The sequence below is a fragment of the Pollachius pollachius genome (assembly GCF_949987615.1).
Source record: "Pollachius pollachius genome assembly, chromosome: 9".
In the NCBI taxonomy this organism is placed as follows: domain Eukaryota; kingdom Metazoa; phylum Chordata; class Actinopteri; order Gadiformes; family Gadidae; genus Pollachius; species Pollachius pollachius.
Window position 1 is genome coordinate 2,579,460 of NC_136942.1, and position 18,214 is coordinate 2,597,673.

General features: G+C 51.0%; 1 protein-coding gene across 1 annotated transcript in view; it reads right to left on the minus strand.

The window, feature by feature from the left end:
• Positions 1-17,667, minus strand: part of zcchc14 (zinc finger, CCHC domain containing 14) — a 31,463-nt gene extending 13,796 nt beyond the window's left edge. The window contains exons 1-11 of the mRNA XM_079742763.1: positions 16,995-17,667; positions 15,758-16,006; positions 11,444-11,615; positions 7,560-7,633; positions 6,735-6,806; positions 6,383-6,450; positions 4,404-4,594; positions 2,802-2,838; positions 1,785-2,013; positions 1,557-1,652; positions 1,261-1,349 (exon numbers count right to left, since the gene is read on the minus strand). Coding sequence (XP_079598889.1) covers positions 1,261-1,349; positions 1,557-1,652; positions 1,785-2,013; positions 2,802-2,838; positions 4,404-4,594; positions 6,383-6,450; positions 6,735-6,806; positions 7,560-7,633; positions 11,444-11,615; positions 15,758-16,006; positions 16,995-17,489 — 1,772 coding nt within the window. The 5' untranslated portion in view covers positions 17,490-17,667. The remainder of the gene's footprint in view (positions 1-1,260; positions 1,350-1,556; positions 1,653-1,784; positions 2,014-2,801; positions 2,839-4,403; positions 4,595-6,382; positions 6,451-6,734; positions 6,807-7,559; positions 7,634-11,443; positions 11,616-15,757; positions 16,007-16,994) is intronic.
• Between the last annotated feature and the right edge of the window lie 547 nt (positions 17,668-18,214).

Consider the following 18,214-nt stretch of genomic DNA (forward strand, 5'->3'; position numbering starts at 1 on the left):
TCACTTTAAGTGACCCTCAATGGACCTTTTTCCCCAGAGACGTCACTGTAGGACAAACATAGCTGTCATTCATAATATTGACACTAATAACGGCTTTGTCATTCAGGTTACTGGGGCCCGGGAAATAGACTGCATCTTCGTCAGTTCACGCTGCTACCCTCCTCCGAGCTCCTGATTCAGGAGAAACACTTCAGGAGGCTGAAGTGTCTCAGGGTATCCCATTGGTCGTCAGCTGCTGGTGTCCTCGACGGCCAGCAGGGGGAGCCACTCTCACGCGCCCGCTGCCCTCTGTTCATGCTTTGCTCTCATGATGCAAGGCTGGAGGAGGAAAAGCCAACCCTGACATATTCCTCCACAGGGAAAACCGCAGCTCAAAAGTTTCCATTTCCCTGACTGTGGCACACACACGTGTATATAATCACAAACCCACAGCAAGGCGTGCACACACAAACACACAAACTACACTGCACAGAGTACACACAACTTTTCCCTCTCATTCATGGTGTCATTAATGCCTGTGTGTGTGTGTGTGTGTGTGTGTGTGTGTGTGTGTGTGTGTGTGTGTGTGTGTGCGTGTGCGTGTGCGTGTGTGTGTTTTCCTTTTGTTCCTTTGTGTGCATGCCCGTGTCCATGCATGGTTGCGTGTTTTCCTCTCAGGTGTTCTCCGGGATACGTCTTATCTCCCGCTACGCGGTGAGTAACAGTTAACCATTGACACCATCGGCCTGCTTATCATTACCTTGATCGACCTGTAAATCAGTACCAGGAAACACATCCGCTGCCCTGAAGCAGGTCTAAAGACTCAGACCACCACCAAAAGAAACAAGCTGCTAATGTAAATTTAGGGCATTAGAAGCATTCCACACGAACCCCAGACTCAACACATTATCTGAATGAGCGACCGCCGGGGGATTTCCACAGCTGATAAAAACATTACATTTCTTACCATTACTTTTTTTCTTGTCAGTTGGTTCACAAACTACTCACATCCTGGCAATAACAAAATAGAACACTGTGTGTGTGTGAGTGTATATATATAAGTGTCAGTCAGTCAGTCAGTCAGTCAGTCAGTCAGTGAGTGAGTGAGTGAGTGAGTGAGTGAGTGAGTGAGTGAGTGAGTGAGTGAGTGAGTGAGTGAGTGAGTGAGTGAGTGAGTGAGTGAGTGAGTGAGTGAGTGAGTGAGTGAGTGAGTGAGTGAGTGAGTGAGTGAGCGAGCGAGTGAGTGAGCGAGTGAGTGTGTGTGTGTGTGTTTAGACTAACTTCTGCAGCTCCAGCTGGGTCTTCAGCTTCTTCTTGGCTCCCTGGGTGAGGTCATACTTATTCAGGTCCTCCTCCGTCAGCGCGAGGAACTGGCGCAAAAAAAAAGGTTGGAAAACGTGAGCGGCACCCGAGGAGCAAACCGAAAAAAACGGCGTCAACGACGGAGAGGAGAAAAGACACCCATCGCAGGTGAACACACTCCTTGTGAACACCACATCGGCCCCACGGGCCACGCTGCCATTCAACACACCCGGCGCCGGAGAAGGACCCCCCAGCGGCTGTGGCAGCGCCCTCACCTCCTCCATGCTGAGCTGCTTGAACACGGGGTAGTACTTGTGCAGCCGCAGCCGCCGCAGCCAGTCCAGGATGCCGTTGGGCTCGGGAGGGGGGCCCTGCGAGGAGGGGGCCGGGGGCGGGCAGTGGGAGAGGGGGAGGGGGCGGGGGAGGAACTGGGCCCCGGTGGTCGGGCCGTGGGGAGGGTGACCCTGGGGGGCGTGGCCGTACGGAGGGGAGGAGTGGGGTACGGCGGGGTCGGTGACGGGCGACGCCACGGGGGTCGGCAAGGAGCAGGGGGAGCAGGGGGAGGGGGCGCTCTGCAGGGGCGCAGGGGGGGGCCGGAGGGGGAGCCCCTGGGGGGAGGGCTGTCCGCGGGGGACGGAGGGAGCTGAGGGGGGGACGGAGGAGAGCTGGGGGAGGGAGCGAGTCAGGAAGGAGCTGTGGAGGCTCGCGGCGGGCGGGACGCCGTACGCCGTCCTGGGGGAGAGAGAGATAGAGAGAGGGAGAGAGAGAGAGAGACAGAGAGAGAGAGAGAGAGAGAGAGACAGAGAGAGAGAGAGAGAGAGACAGAGAGAGAGAGAGAGAGAGAGAGAGACACACACACACACAGAAAGACAGAGAGAAAGAGAGAGGGACAGACAGAGAGAGAGCGAGAGCGAGAGAGAGACAGACAGACAGACAGACAGACAGACAGACAGACAGATAGACAGAGAGACAGACAGAGAGTGAGAGCGAGAGAGAGAGAGAGAGAGAGACACACACACAGAAAGAGAGAGAGAGACACACAGCCAGAGACAGAGACAGAGAGAGAGAGCGAGAGAGAGACAGAGAGAGTGGGTGAGAGCCATCGCCTGTTGCGTAACGCCGCCTGTATTTACCCAGCAAAGAGTTTTTTGCTTTCCTTCAACTCACTCTGAAGCCTTATAATGTCTAGCTGTCAGTTGGGCTCACACAAGCAATAATGCCCAATAACGGATGATAAGGCAGGCATGCAGAAGTTGCAGAAGATTTCCCCTGCACTGCTGCCAAAGCATGCAGTCTACATTGTAGCCTTTGATTCAATGTCCAACATGAGCATTGAAGGTGACCATGCCTTATGGGTCATTGGATCCACATTCTTCAGGATCATGAGCCCACCTCGACACGCTCACCTTTGGCCCATTCACCGATGCTAGGGCGTAGGACACCACGTTGTGTAACAACCAGGTGATAGTTTGCTGGGTCGGTAACGCACACACACAGAGGGACAAGAAGAGCTCTCCTACCTGCTGGCTCCTCTGTACTGCAGCAGACCCCCCAGCTCTGAGGGACCAAGGAAAGTTAATCAAACAAACCACTCAACCGCTAAGCTATCAATGCTACTTTCAATTACATTTGAGTTCCCTCGTTTCCCATCCGGGATTGATGAAGCACATCATGTTTTAGTTGATCAATGACCATAGAATTAAAATTCAGATCTGAATGAAATTACACCAAAGAAATTGTGAATTACTATAACGTCTTGATGTTAAGTATGTACCCATTTGCAGCACAGGGTTAGCTATTTTCAATTATTGAAACGTTTTTCTTTGCAATTGAAGTGAGAGTAAATTAAAACACTAACCTGCCCATTAGCGAAAGGCTGTTTATCCGCAATAGAAAAAAAAAATCCTAGAAGCCCATTTGCATAACAATCTCTAGAGAGCAAAATAATGTTCGATAAAGAAGGCAATGAAGCCCGATAGTGCAGCCATCTAGCCTGTTGTTCAGTTACCACACATTAGTGAGCCCTTACAAATGGGTCGAGAAAACGTCAGCTTAATCATTCCCATCTGGGTGGTGTGCAGCTAATGCAATAAAAACCATTAAACCAGCTTTAAATACACCTACTGGTGCGTCGTTTTATGGCTTAATTCAAATAAATTCACCCATGGTGTGTGTGGGCAATAACCCTAATTAAAGTGCACGTTTTTTCGCCAACCTGTGAGAGTCGAACCAGGGTTACAACAGCTCCCTCTCCACAGGGTGGAGGGAGAGACACAGACACACACACACACACATACACACACACACGCACACAAACACACACACGCACGCACACATTGAAACACACACATGAGAAGGCTGCTCTCTAGGCCTTTCAATTCAAACATGCCACACTAAATTCCCACACCAGACAAAAATAGAAACCACACACAGCCACACACAGACACACACACACACACACACACCCCTCCTCTCTACGGCCAAAGATCCAAGCCCTCCTTCTCTCCCCCCCCCCCCCCCCCCCCCCCCCCCCCCCCCCACTACGACCTTCAACTGCACCCAGATCACAAAACCAGACTCCAAGAAAGCAGCCAGTGAGAGCAGTTCCTCCTTTACCGCCGGTCAGCAGCCTGAACCTCACGCCTCCTGCCTCATCATGCCCTGCACTTTTGTTTGACACCCGTTTCACCAAGGTTCTCTAATAGCGAAGGTGCCAGCGTGTCTCCAAGTGCCTCTCAACCTGCTCAGAAGCACTAATCTACGTAAACAATGGAGACCGGGTGGGTGGGGGGGGGGGGGGATTCTATGTTTGAGTGTGTTCCATGCATCAGTAAATCAACATAGCATAACACACAACATAATCATAAGCTCGTTAACACTCCTATGTTGAACAGCGCAGTACCGCTCTCACTGTCCGACACCAGGATGGTTTCCTGCCACTGCCATGTGGCAAAGGACACCCTGTACAGTGCAACCCGAGGATCAGCCGCTCTGCAGCATCACGCATCGCCCGCGACCCTCACTTCCTGCCAAACCCGACCCACGTCCCGCCCACTGTCTGCCAGCCAATCATCATGAGCCACCGACGATAACAGGCACCAATCATCTTCACAGTGACTTACTGGTGCTGCAGGTCAGGGCGCAAGGTGCCGGGGCCACAGGGGCCACGGGGGGAGACGGGGGGGACGGAGGGAGGGAGGGGGGGGAGGAGGAGAGAGAGGGGGGGGGTGTGGGTGAGGGGGGCGAGCTGGCCGTGAGGAAGAGGAGGACACAGCGGTGCTGAAGGACGTGACTGGACAGCGCTGTGAGACACCTGCGCGCACACACACACACGCACACACGCACACACACACACACACACACACACACACACACAGGTCAGTCAGACAGACAGGATTAGGAGCTGGACACAGAGGCAGCAACAGACGGGACAGACAGACAGACAGACAGACAGACAGACAGACAGACAGACAGACAGACAGATGGACCAGTCCGTCTGAGAGGCCTTTAGGGTTCCTCAGACAGGACGACAGAGCAATCGGCATCCAAGCAGGAAGACAGCCGAGAGGGGTCATATGGAACTGATATACACTAAATGATTTACAGACAGAAGAAAAACTGTTCTAGGAGGGGGAACATTATGGGCATTGACATCCAGCCTGCTACTACAAGACTTTTTTTTTCCACTTTTTCCAGTGTTTAGGTATTTAGTAGCCACTAGCGGTGGGGTTGCAGAATGAAACCAACCGAATCCCCCTCACCCGCCCTTTCCAACGACTAGTGTGGCCTGGACTTCGTGTATCATCAACCGTAATCTGAATCACACCCGACCAATAACAATGGGGTACCCTTGTCATAGTCGACCAGGCCACTGCCTTTGTAGCAGGACGGGGTTGAGCCAACAGCCTGTGGTTCTCACAAACAGTCCTTGTGTTGCATCCAGAGTGAACTCACATTCAGAGGCTTGATTGCAGCCGGCGCTACAACCCAATGTTTACACGTACTGTGGTTTGTGAATGTAGGTTGCTTAATAACATGAAGCTGTGCAGTTGCAACTGTTTCATTTCAGATACCAACTACATCAGAACGAGCGATAAACTACTTTGAGTTATCAAACAGGGAAAATACCTGAAAACTAACGTCTCCAGAACGTGGATGTATCAAAGAAAAGAATGCCCCCCCCTCCCCCCAACTTATCATATTCCCCCTCATCGGCCAATGCCGATTTGGCACACTATTATACACTTGGATTACAAACTGAAACTGAATTTTCATTGAATCCTCTTAAGTACACTGGGCATAAGACCGTGGGTTATCTGAGACGCCTTGAAGAGAGTGGATTAGGCTCCTCGGACGCCATGAAGTGCCATGGGCTGTGTGGGTGTGCAGAGCCCACGTCTATGCAGTGTTTGATGTCCATGTCCGAGAAGGAGTTAAGCTTCTAAGACACACATATATGACGCCATGGTGTGTGTGTGTGTGTGTGTGTGTGGATGTGTGGAGCTCTGTCTCATGCAGCGGTTCACGTCGATATCCACATCTGAGCGAGGGCCAGGCTTTGAGGACACTCTATAAACATCACACTTTGTGGGGAAATCTGGAACTGCGTCTGGCCACCGATTTATAGTGATATCCGCGCTTGAGAGGGTTAAGGCTCTCGGATGCATGCTATAACAGCATGGTGTGTGGTGCGTTTCATATACAAAATGGCTGATTGTAACGCTCCTACACAGCACTTGAATCACCAATGGGTGGCAGCGTTGGGGAGAACACGCCCCCTCCTTCCTACAACACAGGCTAGATCCGTTTGTCTGTTCTACTGTAAAAACATGGCTACAAAAGGTAGCCATGTTTTGAGCCAAACAATTCTTATTTTCATGGGATTAATGACAATTTTCATGGGCAATTAAAACGTGTATAATATATAAGGAATATAATGTCACATTTCTGTCCGTTCCGCTAGAGATGCCACTCAATTCAACATACTCTACCTTTAATGTGTGACAGCAAAGAGGTCAAAGTTACAAACCTGTGGCTCATTAAAGCTTTTGAAAACAATGCAGCCTATTTGAGGTTGTAGAATGAGAAGAGGGGTTCTTACCTGGGGTCCGGCTCCAGGGGGGGGTGGGACAACTTGTCGAGTCCTTCCTCAGGAAACGCGTCAGTTAGCTGAAAGAAGAAATGCCAGAAAATGAGTCAGACAGACGATAAACTGCTGAGGTTGCACGTCCAACTTCTGGTTGGCCTCAGTCCATATAGAGAGGAACAGTGTGTGTGTCGGTGATGAACGGTTGGTTTGCAGGTTCATTTGAATGCAAAATATACAATACAATAATTTGTGAAAAAAGTGTGCCAAACCCACTAAACTGTTTCTTAAAGTACAGTTGAAAGATAAGATGGCACAGAGAATAAACTTTTGCGTGTGTGTGCGTGTGCGTGTGTGTGTGTGTGACCTGGGAGAGTAGCTCTGTCACTTCCTGCTGAGTTCTGACCACAGACGAAACACAGCCATCCAACCAGTGGGCCTAGGTCAGAGGAGGGAAGGAGGGGAGGAGAAAGGGAAGGAAACAGGGGAAGGAGACAGAAGGAGACATGGTCATGATCTGGAGGGAAGTTGACATGAAGGTGGCTCCTTGTTGAATTATGCAAGTAAAAAATATAAACATGAATAAATTACAATACATTATAACACAAGCATTTGCAAACACACACACACACACACACACACACACACCGGATGGAGTTGGAGGAAGAAGTGGTTCACTGCGTGAGGAGGAAGAGGAGGAGGAGAGGTGGAGGTGAGGAAGCTCGGCTAGAGCAGCAGAGCTCCAGGGGTAGAGTAGGGAGTGGGAGGAGGCGCAGCGCCCAGAGAGGAGCGGGGTCGTTAACGTTGGAGGAGAACATGAGGTTCAGCATGAGGGACTTCAATCAGAACCAGCAGAACAAAACCAGAAGAAAGAACGTCACGCCGCTGGCGCCTGTTCAGCACCTCCCAAACACAGCCACACAGATAGGCGTGTGTGTGTGTGTGTGCGTACACACGTGTGTATGCGTGTGCGTGCGTACGTGCAATGTGTGTGTGCGTGCGTTTCTGTATGTGTGTGTGTGTTTCTGTATGTGTGTGTGTGTGTTTGTATGCGTGCGCACGTGCAAGTGTGTGTTTGCGTGTCTGTATGTGTGTGTGTGTGTGTGTGCGTGCGTGCGTGCGTGCGTGCGTGCGCACGTACAAGTGTGTGTTTGCGTGTCTGTATGCGTGTGCGGGCGTGCGCGTGACCCACCTCAAATACGTGCTCTCCGTGGTGGTCATCGGTGAGCGAGGTGAATCCCCTCACTGCCACCCTCTCGACCCCCACTGTGAAAAGGGAGGCAGAGGATGATCACCCATCAATAACAGAATGGACACGTGGTCACATGACCACAAAGCTTCAACGGATCCAGCCTTTATTATTATTATGATGCATGGTTGGACGAGGATCAGCAGGAACTGTGTGTGTGTGTGAGTCGGTCAACTGTAAGACATGTTGCTCCGCTCACTATGCTCAAGACTAGGCTATAACTATGCTACAAAGAGAGCTAACGTATTGCGCTGCACAAATCGACCGATTAAAGTCCACTCCTGAACAATCCAGTCTCCCCTCGGAACCGCATGGGCAGCCCGTGAGGTGGGTCTGTCCGTGTGACCCCACGCCGCCCGGCGTACCGGCCATGCCAGCGGGCTGAGGTCAGTGAGACGCCGTCTCCCATTACCTGCTGCGTCCTGACCCAGATACGGAGCGCCTTTACGACCCGTCTGCCACCTAGCCGGGAGGGCGTCTGTCTGTACCAGGGGCCTGCCCTTGGCACAACCAGTCTCTGGCCTGCCCCGTCCCCATACCTCCAGCCCCTCTGTGGGGCTACAAAGAGACACTGATCCCCTGGTGGAGACCCCCCCTTACCTGGCCTGTCTGGAGCCACAGGCCAGTTGCGTCTGCCGCCATGTGCTGGCTTGCTCAGGCGTCTGAAAAAAGTCAATCCGAGTGCTTCCACCGTAGAAAAAAGACATCATTCTTAAGAGAGCGAGAGTGGTAAGTGGTAAGAACGGTAATTTGACTCTCCTTCAGCTTTGTGCGTGTGTGTGTGTGTGTGTGTGTTCCTGCGTATGTGTGTGTATTATAGTGCGTGTGTGTGTGTCTTGCTGTATGCGTGCGTGCGCTAATTCTCCAGCTTTTCATTCCCAAGACTTCTGAAGGCCAATACTCTCCATTTAAAGACACATTAAAACATGTAGCAACAGGCCGGAGAGAGTGGGAAGGAGAGGGGAGGAGAGCGGGGAGGAGAGGGGGAGGAAGGGGGAGGAGGGGGGGAGGAGGGGGGAGGAGAGGGGGAGGAGGGGGGGAGGAGAGGGGAGGAGGGGGGAGGAGAGGGGAGGAGAGTGGGGAGGAAGGGGGAGGAGGGGGGAGGAGAGTTGGGAGGAAGGGGGAGGAGGGGGGGAGGAGAGCGGGGAGGAAGGGGGAGGAGGGGGGGAGGAAGGGGGGAGGAGAGGGGAGGAGGGGGAAGGAGGGGGAGGAGAGCGGGGAGGAGAGCGGGGAGGAAGGGGGAGGAGAGATGGGAGGAAGGGGGAGGAGAGATGGGAGGAAGGGGGAGGAGAGATGGGAGGAAGGGGGAGGAGAGATGGGGAGGAGAGATGGGGAGGGAGGGGAGAGTCACCGTGTTAGGAGGAGGGGGGGAGCGGTTTAAGGACTTAACAACAGGAGAGAGAGAGAGGGAGAACCGCCAGCAGGGCGAGGGAGAGGCGGTGGAGAGCAGGAGGTTGGGCAGCAGCTGTGAAAGTCTCTGAATTCCCATTGGAGTTCACACTAATCTACTACCCCCCCCCCCCACACACACACACACACACATACACACACAGTGTTGATATGAATAACTGAAAGATGACAATGTAATAAATGATCTGCATGTGAAGAAAGATCCTGGGAACTACAAATTGACCTCTGCATTTCATCCCCTGTGTATGCGTTTGCGTGTGCCCGTTTACGTGTGGCTGCATGCGTGTGCGTGTGTGTGCATGTGTGTGCCTGTGTCACAGCTCCAGTATGCGTTGTGACCATGGGGTAGTTTGGTATTGTGTTGCTGATGCAGGCTGCAGTCCAGGACAATATCTGCCTCCCTCCACCCCTCCCCCAGACAAACCCCTTTCTCAAGCCATGGAAAAATAACAGAAAAAATAAATAATAGTTTCTGCCTTCCCCGCTTTATCCAGTGAGGAGAGAAGAGTCCACGGAGAGAAGGTCCTCTCTGCGTGTTCACACACAGGCACCGGGACTCTCAGTGTTCTGACGACGGCGGAACACGCGGAGCTACCGATTCCAGGAACGGCTTACGCGACTAAAAACACTGCCGGAGGAAAAAAAGGAGGAAAGGAGGCTGCCAGGGAAAACAGACAGGATTCATGCAAGACCCGCGTTTATATCGGGTGGCCTTCGATCAGTGGGAAAAACATGTGGTGACGTGGGGAGGAAGCAGGGGACTGAGAGCCAACTGCAATAACGGACAGGATGTTAGCCAAATCGACGACATGGCTTACGGCACATTTAACAATCGGTCGGTTTTATTCACGTCTGTCGTGGCACCAGCGTGGTCGATGCATATTAACTTGACTTGTTGGTTCTACAGTTGCACTGCAATAACTATATCGAACGGAACCAATGTTATGAGCTACACACGTGTTCACCAACCAACTACTGATTGAAAACAAACACTCAAACACACTTCATTATGACATTGATGCTAATTCGGCAATTCACGTGTTGCATATTTCTTCAGGCTTATCTTTATGGGTCTCAGAGGGCCTCAGAGGATAAGGGTCAAGCCCTAGTGGGAGCTGGGTAAAAAAACTATCCCACTATTTAAACCCGTTAAAGACAGCGTGCAACCGGCGACCACAAGCCTATCAAGGCTAGTAGTGCTGAGCACAGCAGCACATGGATGCACCTATGCTCACACACTTTGTAACAGACGGCAAGAATCACCATAACCTTGTTATGGTCTTTCATTTAATTTGCGCTGCATACCGTTCAACCCCTGTCAGACTCTTGCTATGCGGAACAGTTTATGTTTGCCCTGTTGACTCAGACACATGCTGATGGATGTGTACACGTGTCCCTTACTCACACACACACACACACACACACACACACACACCTTGGGTAGAATTCTTCAGATTTGGTAGTAGTGGTATAATGTGTGAGCATGTTACGACGTGTTCAAATGGGCAAGACGGTGAGTCTAGCCTGCTCTGCACATCCATAAACACACACCATTAGAGACACACACGCTTATGCACAGAGAGGGAAAGGAGAGTCGGACGAAGACTCGTCACTGCAAAGGAGAACAGGCGTTCAGTCAAAATACAGTGAGACGGAATGCTGCTCCAAAAAACACAAAAGCGCTTTTACATCGCGCCTTCACATTGCAATGGCAATGCCTCCATTTTGGAAGCATTGGGAATGTTAGTCATTATGTTGGTCGTATGTTTTTTTGGTCATTAATCGTGAAAGGATTTGTCATTATGCAGAGACATTGTTGGATTGGAAATGGCACAGTGTTCATCATGCAAGATGTGGCATGTCAAAGTTTTGCTTCAGCCTAGATTATGGTTTATTGTTGTGAATGCACCCATGGTGCATTTTGATGTACAAGCCCCTGCTCTGGCTCTGTACACCATTTTGTTCTGTTCTACATCCACACATTTCTGGTTCCGTCAGAACAGAATGTAATGTATCATCGTCAGCCATTGCTTGTGTGTTTGTGTAATAATGTTTATAATAACCTCTCCTACCATACACTAGACCACACTGCTGATCTCTCATTCCTCTAGCTATCATTCATTTATGCTTTCAAACATAATATTTTACTGTATTATATTTTAATACATTTAATGCGATCGCTTCCGAAGCACTCATCATATCTACGAATGTTCTTAGTTTATCTCGGTTCGACCCAAAATAAAATACCCCAAACGGGCAACAAATTACACAATTAGTAAATAATTGACACAGTGAAAGACACCCCTTATTTTGGGGGGATGATTGCAGAACCAGCAAACAGCCGAAGCCCTGACCCGCCTCCCGGCGCCAACACCTCAGTGAGCGCCTCCTGAGTCTCTCCCGGCACCCCCGCTCACCTCTCCCTGCCGTCCCCTGGTGGCCTCGGGCCGGTGCCGCTCCGTCCTGCGGGGGCTCTGAGGACGCGGGCGGGGGTGACGGAGGGTGACGGGGGGGACTGACGTCCTGGCAGCATGCTCGGTCCCCTCCCTCGGGAACGGCAGGAGCGCCACCGACCTCCCTGGTCTGCTTCTGGGTGGGAGGGGGGGGGGGAAGTCATACAGACAGTCATCAGACGGGGGTCAAAGTGTGTGTGTGGGGGGGGAAGTCATACAGACAGTCATCAGACGGGGGTCAAAGTGTGTGTGTGGGGGGGGGAAGTCATACACACAGTCATCGGGGGGGGGGGGTCAAAGGGTGAGGGATGGATGCTCGCTCCCTATGGGCTTGACCTCTGACCTGGCCACTTCCCGGACAACGGGACCGCACGACATTCAATGTTTCTATTTCTGTCGTAGTTGAAAAGTCGCAAGCAAAGGGGTTTTTTGAATATCCACACGAACAACAAGTTGAGGCAGTCGACGACAATGACGCCAACATCATGAATGAGGTCATCGCAGGTACGGAGTTATAAGCCGCTGTATAAGAAGAGGTCATTTAGGCGATGGAGGTTTGTGACTGGTCTAGCAAATGCACGAACAATAATAAAGAAATCACACATCAAGCAGCGGATTGTTAAAGAAAAGGATATTCCAGTTGAAACAATGATCAACAACACAGTGAGAAAATAGATTAAATATCAAGAAAAAGGTGGTTATCCGAGAAAAAACAAAACATCATTTTTGTGTGAAATTAACACACAATTGTGTAAGTGTTGTATTGCATAGATGAATAAAACAGGTCCAATGTTGGACACCGCCCCTTTAAACGATTTTCTCTACCTGAATGGGCAGGGGATTACGGGAACAGAAAGCCTAACCTAGGTTCACACCTGGACTTTGATCTCAGGGTCTCTCGTCCTCCACTACAACCTGGTCCAAACTGCTTACCAATGGCCGTTTTCTACATGCCTTTCAAGATTCAGGCACTGCCCCCAAGTTTACTCTTCAGTCATCGTGCATGTGATGGGAATGGAAAAGTACTCCCTGATTCTGAGGCGAGTCATGTCTGAATCACAGGGATCATGAAGTCAGGCTTCAGATCTGAAACCAATTACATGAGCTTCCGCCACATCCGTGTATGACTACAAATGACACAAAAACCCCCAGCACAAAAACAGCAATAGTAAGGGCATAGCGAGACTACTAACGCAACAAAAATTGGGCTGCTTTACCAAACTCAAAATGGATGAGTAGTTAATCGGTTCATCATGCTCCTAGACCTGCGTCAAAAGTTTAAAGCAGGAACCCAAAGAGGCGCGGGAGGGACGCTCCGGCCGGGGGCTCAGTGGGCCCGGAGGTGTTCGCCAGCGGCAGCTTTAGCTAATCTATTTACTACGAGGAGAGGCCAGCTCGTCAGAGCCAGGAGCAACAGCCTTCTGGTCCGTGTGTGTTTTGGGTCCTTTGGTTTACACTGAAACCTTGTCCTCCTCTGCACAGGGGCAGAGAGGAGAAGAGTCACACAGCAAGGGGGGAGAGGGGGAGAGAGGGAGAGAGGGAGGGAGAGGCAGAGAGGAGAAGAGTCACACAGCACAGGGGGGAGAGGGGGAGAGAGGGAGAGAAGGAGGGAGAGGCAGAGAGGAGAAGAGTCACACAGCAAGGGGGGAGAGGGGGAGAGAGAGAGAGAGAGAGGGAGGGAGAGGCAGAGAGGGGAGACGAGTCACACAGCGAGGGGGGAGAACATGAGAGAGAGAGAGAGAGAGAGAGAGCATTTATATCTTCCTGAGGATTCGCTGGAGAAACTCACACACCCACACCCACACACACACACACACACACACACACACACACACACACACACACACACACACACACACCACAGAGGGTTGATTTCAGCGTGGAGAAATGTGCTGACCTAGACGAAGCAGAAGCCAAGAGCAACAGCGCACCAAACACAAGCCTCTGCCCGGCCGGTACTTTCCCTGCGCCGCTCACACACGTCTCAACAGCCCAGCGGCCCGCCCCCCCACGGCCTGCCCTGTGCCTTATTTATGTCTGCATGTGTGTGTGTATACTTCTGTTTGGAAGTGGAAAGAGGATAGAAGGGCTGGAAACATAGCAAAGACAGGAAGGCACACACAAAAATGAGAGAAAGAGAGCCAGCTAGAAAAGCTCATCCTCATTCGTCATCAGAGATGAGCTGCCTGAGCTGCCTGAGCTTCCTCCTCCTCCTCCTCCTCCTCCTCGTCCTGCTATCGGGGCCCTCGATGACGAGTCCAGATGTTTTCGTGCTACACTGTTGGTAAACAACTCCTGTTCCCGGGACTAGGGAAGCACACGCACATCCTTCACCTCAGCTCCTCTGCAACCTGCAGCCCACTACAGAACCACTCCACCCAGTCGGATCGCTTCCAACACGGAGTACTGGAGAGCACTAAACCGCTTCTCAGAGCAACTTCTCTGCCGTGTCTGGAGAGAGCTAGGAGCAGGTTTCAGAGCTGGGCTCCACGGCTTCACGCTAACGCATTGCTCAATAGCAGGAGAAAAGGCTGCACTGGCGCGGTGCAAGTTATACTTTATATAACTTGTTCAGTGCGGGTTATATGTTCCACACGAATCAGAGGCGAACAGACTGGCTGCAACAAACATCAGAAATGGTCTTTCTGATTGAGGATAAATCAGAGATAATCAAGATAAAATCGCCGGTTAGCGAGCAAATCCGAAGCGCCGCAGCAGGCTGCTATCACCGCAGCGTGCGCAGGGAACTCAGCCGACAGAGTCCCAAAACACCCCCCCCCCCCCCCAAAACACGCCCCCCCTCCCAATACACTGGGGCCTGCGATGGCTCAACAAAACCCTCGCGGATAATTACGTCGGTATCTGCTATCCATAAATGTTTAATACGAGACTAACCCCTTTGAACCAGGACTTGCTGAGACGGTACAATTGCTCTGACCTCCCAAGCTGTGACTACAAAAAACGACGCAAAACCCTCCACATCTCGGGTTGGTTGGGGGCACATAGGGGCCTCAAGGCCTTGGTTGTGCTTGTGGCACGCACCTGGGCCCCGTCGAGGGCCGGTGACTCAGTCTATTAAGCTGCATCCAAAGCACTCAATGAAGTGAGGACTCAGTGAGTCAGTGAGTCATCACCGACTCACTGACTCACCTCCGGAATCACAACAACAACCAGCAATAACAACTACTATTGTGCACACGGTTGTGTACAAAACGTCCCTCATGGTGCAATATTTAATTTACTTGATACATTTCATGCGCAAAACAAACATTCCTGGCCCCTTTTATCTGATCGCTAGAATCACTTGATATCGGCTTGCTTCTGGGACGGCTTTGTGCAGCACTTTGTTCTAATATTGGTTCTTAAGCTTTGACTGCTTTCAGCCCCGTGTGCGAGTCAGGATCAAAGCTCAATCACATAGAATATGTATTATGGGGGGTTCTTAGATCTCGTTCACACACACACACACACACGCGCACACACGCACACACGCACGCGCACACACACACCCACACAGCTAGGGGTGCAACGGATCACAAAACTCACGGTTCGGAACGTGTCACGGTTTTTGAGTCACGGGTCGGATCATTATCGGATCAACAACAACAAAAAAGATAACAAGACAAATGTGACTTTAAATATTTCTTCAAATGTGTAAAAACTAAATAAAGTGAAAAATTAGGCAATAATCCTGCTTCCTTTAAGCATTGTCAATATTTAAAAGAATTGCAACCTAAGGCATTATTCCTTCTTCTTTTTAACATCGATAGTAAATAATCCTGAATTAAATTCAGGATGTCTGCATTGCCTGGGGAGAGTTTAGAGTCTACACTCTCCCCAGGCAATGCAGACATCCTCATCTTTTTTTTCATCAAGTATGGAAGCGAAATACAGTTTCTGTCGTATTTTATTTGGCATTTTGTAAATCCACTGATTTCTGTTGGAAGACTCATTGCCCATTGCAAGGGGGGTTGGTTGTAGTCTTTTCGCTCGGTTCTAGCCCTACTGTTGATACGGAGAACCAAGCGAAAAGACTACAAACAAACATAAACATTTCCGCTTCCGGTTTCGGTTTCAATGGGATTTACGGAACGCCAAATAAAACATGACAGAAACTGTATTTCGCTACGCTACTTGATGATGTTGTAAATACCGGAATTTTCCTTTAAACATGCGACGATCACGTGAACGCACAACTTTTTTTTTTATCAGCCGATCCGCGGATCACTTGCGTCCCGAACCGTGGGGGTTGATCCGTACGGCTACACACACCCCTACCTTGGTCCAGCAGGAGCAGAGCGTGGGGGGGGGCGCCGGGTCAGACCTATCGCCGGGGCAACGGTGGGGAGGCGGGGCCAGGGCAGCCAGCGGCGTGGGGGCCGTCTGGTGTAGACGGTCACGGGATGGCGGGGGGGGTGGGTGATGGAGAGCGGGCTGGCCGGGACAGACGGCCCCTCCCTCAGGTGGATGAGTCCCGGGACAGTGGGGGGGGGAGGCGCTGGGAGCACTGGTCCCACCACGGCCCACCTGGAGCAGAGGAGGGGAGAACCCCCACCACCGTCAGTGATTCCCCCAGCACTGTACGGTTAAGGCCGCCGCCTTAACAACAATAGGGCCCCGCCTTGACTACCAAGGTAAATAAAAAAAAATATTTATATCTATATTAATTATTATTATTTATTATTTTGAGTTAGGCTGAGAGGGGGTCGTAGCGTTATCCCTGTCTACCGCGATGCCATTTCCTCTCTCTTACTTCCTATGAGTGTGTCTATGTGTTAACAGTCCCCTGAGTTAGAAGAATAGGTTCATTCCAAGAAGAACAACAACAAAAAAGAATGGGAATAATTATGTTGTTTTTTATATTGACTAAGCAATATGCAAAACGAATCGATCTGAAGTTCGTGCTATTCTATCGCCTCCCGCATGTAAACCCATGTCGTTCCCTCCGCAGCGTGCTCGGAGGGACCGCCTTTTCTCTCGCCGATAAACCACTGAAAGTCCCGCCCTTTCTCTCACCACGGTCACATGGAGCATCCCGTTACGAGGCGTGAAATGACGCCTGGGAACGAGGTTAACTGTGGGGAAGGAGGTCCAAGCAGATAAACCGTAATATGCGGCTGATCGCAATGATCACATTCCTTCCATGCTTGGGGGTCAACAACGTGTAGTGATGCTTCTGAAATCCTAATCAAATTCATCTGTCGTCATATCAATTAGATTAACCAAATTGAATCAGCCAATTTGTTATGGCGCACCGACTATATTTAGACATTAGACATGTCATCGTTCAGACAGTTTGAACTTGAACTCACCGTACCCATTCGTCAACAGTCCGCTGCTGTCCCACTTATGTGTGACTTAACTACTTGAGCATCTTACAGGCTCTTGTAAATTAATCCACCGGCGACAGAGTGATCGAGTTGCGAAACTGAGTAGATCTACACCACCCGGTAGACACACAGAGCTGTAGTAGGCCTACACAAGGTGGAGCAGTGATTGACCCACCCGGCCTCACCTGCAAGATGTCCTCGATCTGCCGGAGCAACTGTCTCAACATCTGCTTCTGGTGGAAGCTGAAGGCCGGGTGGTTGGAGGCCATGGTGAACAGGAGCAGAAACTGCTCCTCCGTCTGGCCTTCGTTCAGCGGGAGACCGTAGTTGTGGATCACCGTGTCGATGTGCGTCAGGGTCCGGTACAGGACGCCCGCCGCTTCCCGGTTGTCCGAGCTGAGTAGCGCCAGGGACACCAGGAGCTTGCTGCGCACCACCTCGTCCGTGACGTTGGTGAGGCCCGACAAGTCCGCGGGGTTGTTGGCTTTGATCTCGGCATCCCGCAGAGAGTTGTAGTCCTTGCGGGCCAGGTCCTCTAGACAGGAGCCGAGGAAGCGCAGCTCAATGGGGACGCAGAGGTCCAGCAGACCGCACAGGAACTCGGTTCGGCGGGCAGAAGTCAGGGAGGAGAACCACCGGTAGACTCCTTCCCTAAGGACCCAACTCCGGTTCTCGACCATCGTTAAAAGTCCCCTCACCCCTCGTGAACTCCCGAGGATTTTGAGTTTTACGAGGCTAGCCAACGTTTGAGTTCGACATCACTCAGGAAAGCTGGTCCAATCTGTCACTGATGTTGAGTTTCCCTGAGTAAACTTAGGAAAAGTAAACAAAGGAAGCGTGTCTGTTTGCGTAATTGCGCACGCGTATCGGGGAGAGCGAGTCTTCGTGCCGCACAGTGAAGATCATTTGGTGAACGTTGAGTTGAGTCAGTGAAGGACCGTGTCTCCTTCGACAATTAAAATCTCATCTAGAAAAATATGAATGCATAAGCTGTACCGCAGAAACGGAACACCAAACTAAACATACGTTTCATAGCGTCGACCAAGCAGCGAAGATCAGCAAACGAGACCATCCGATGGATTTAATTTTAAACTTGATCTACGATCAGTATTTTTGCAGTGAGTGTTTTCTCCGGGAGAAGCACGAGTCCCCTTGCCGTGTCTCTCCCCAGGAACCAGCCTAGAGCCCCGACGTCACACGCTTTGCTTACCAGAGGTTTGACTGAACACAGTGGAATAAATCCCAATCATTCTGGACCCATTTTTCCCAGCAGCGTGCATTAGGCCTCTTACTTCACTTGTACCACGCACACTCGTTTTCCAATTCTAATCGGCAGATCATATCTTAAGCGTAGTTGATCTTCAATCTTCATTGTTTACGATAACTTAGGTAAAGAACCGTCTGC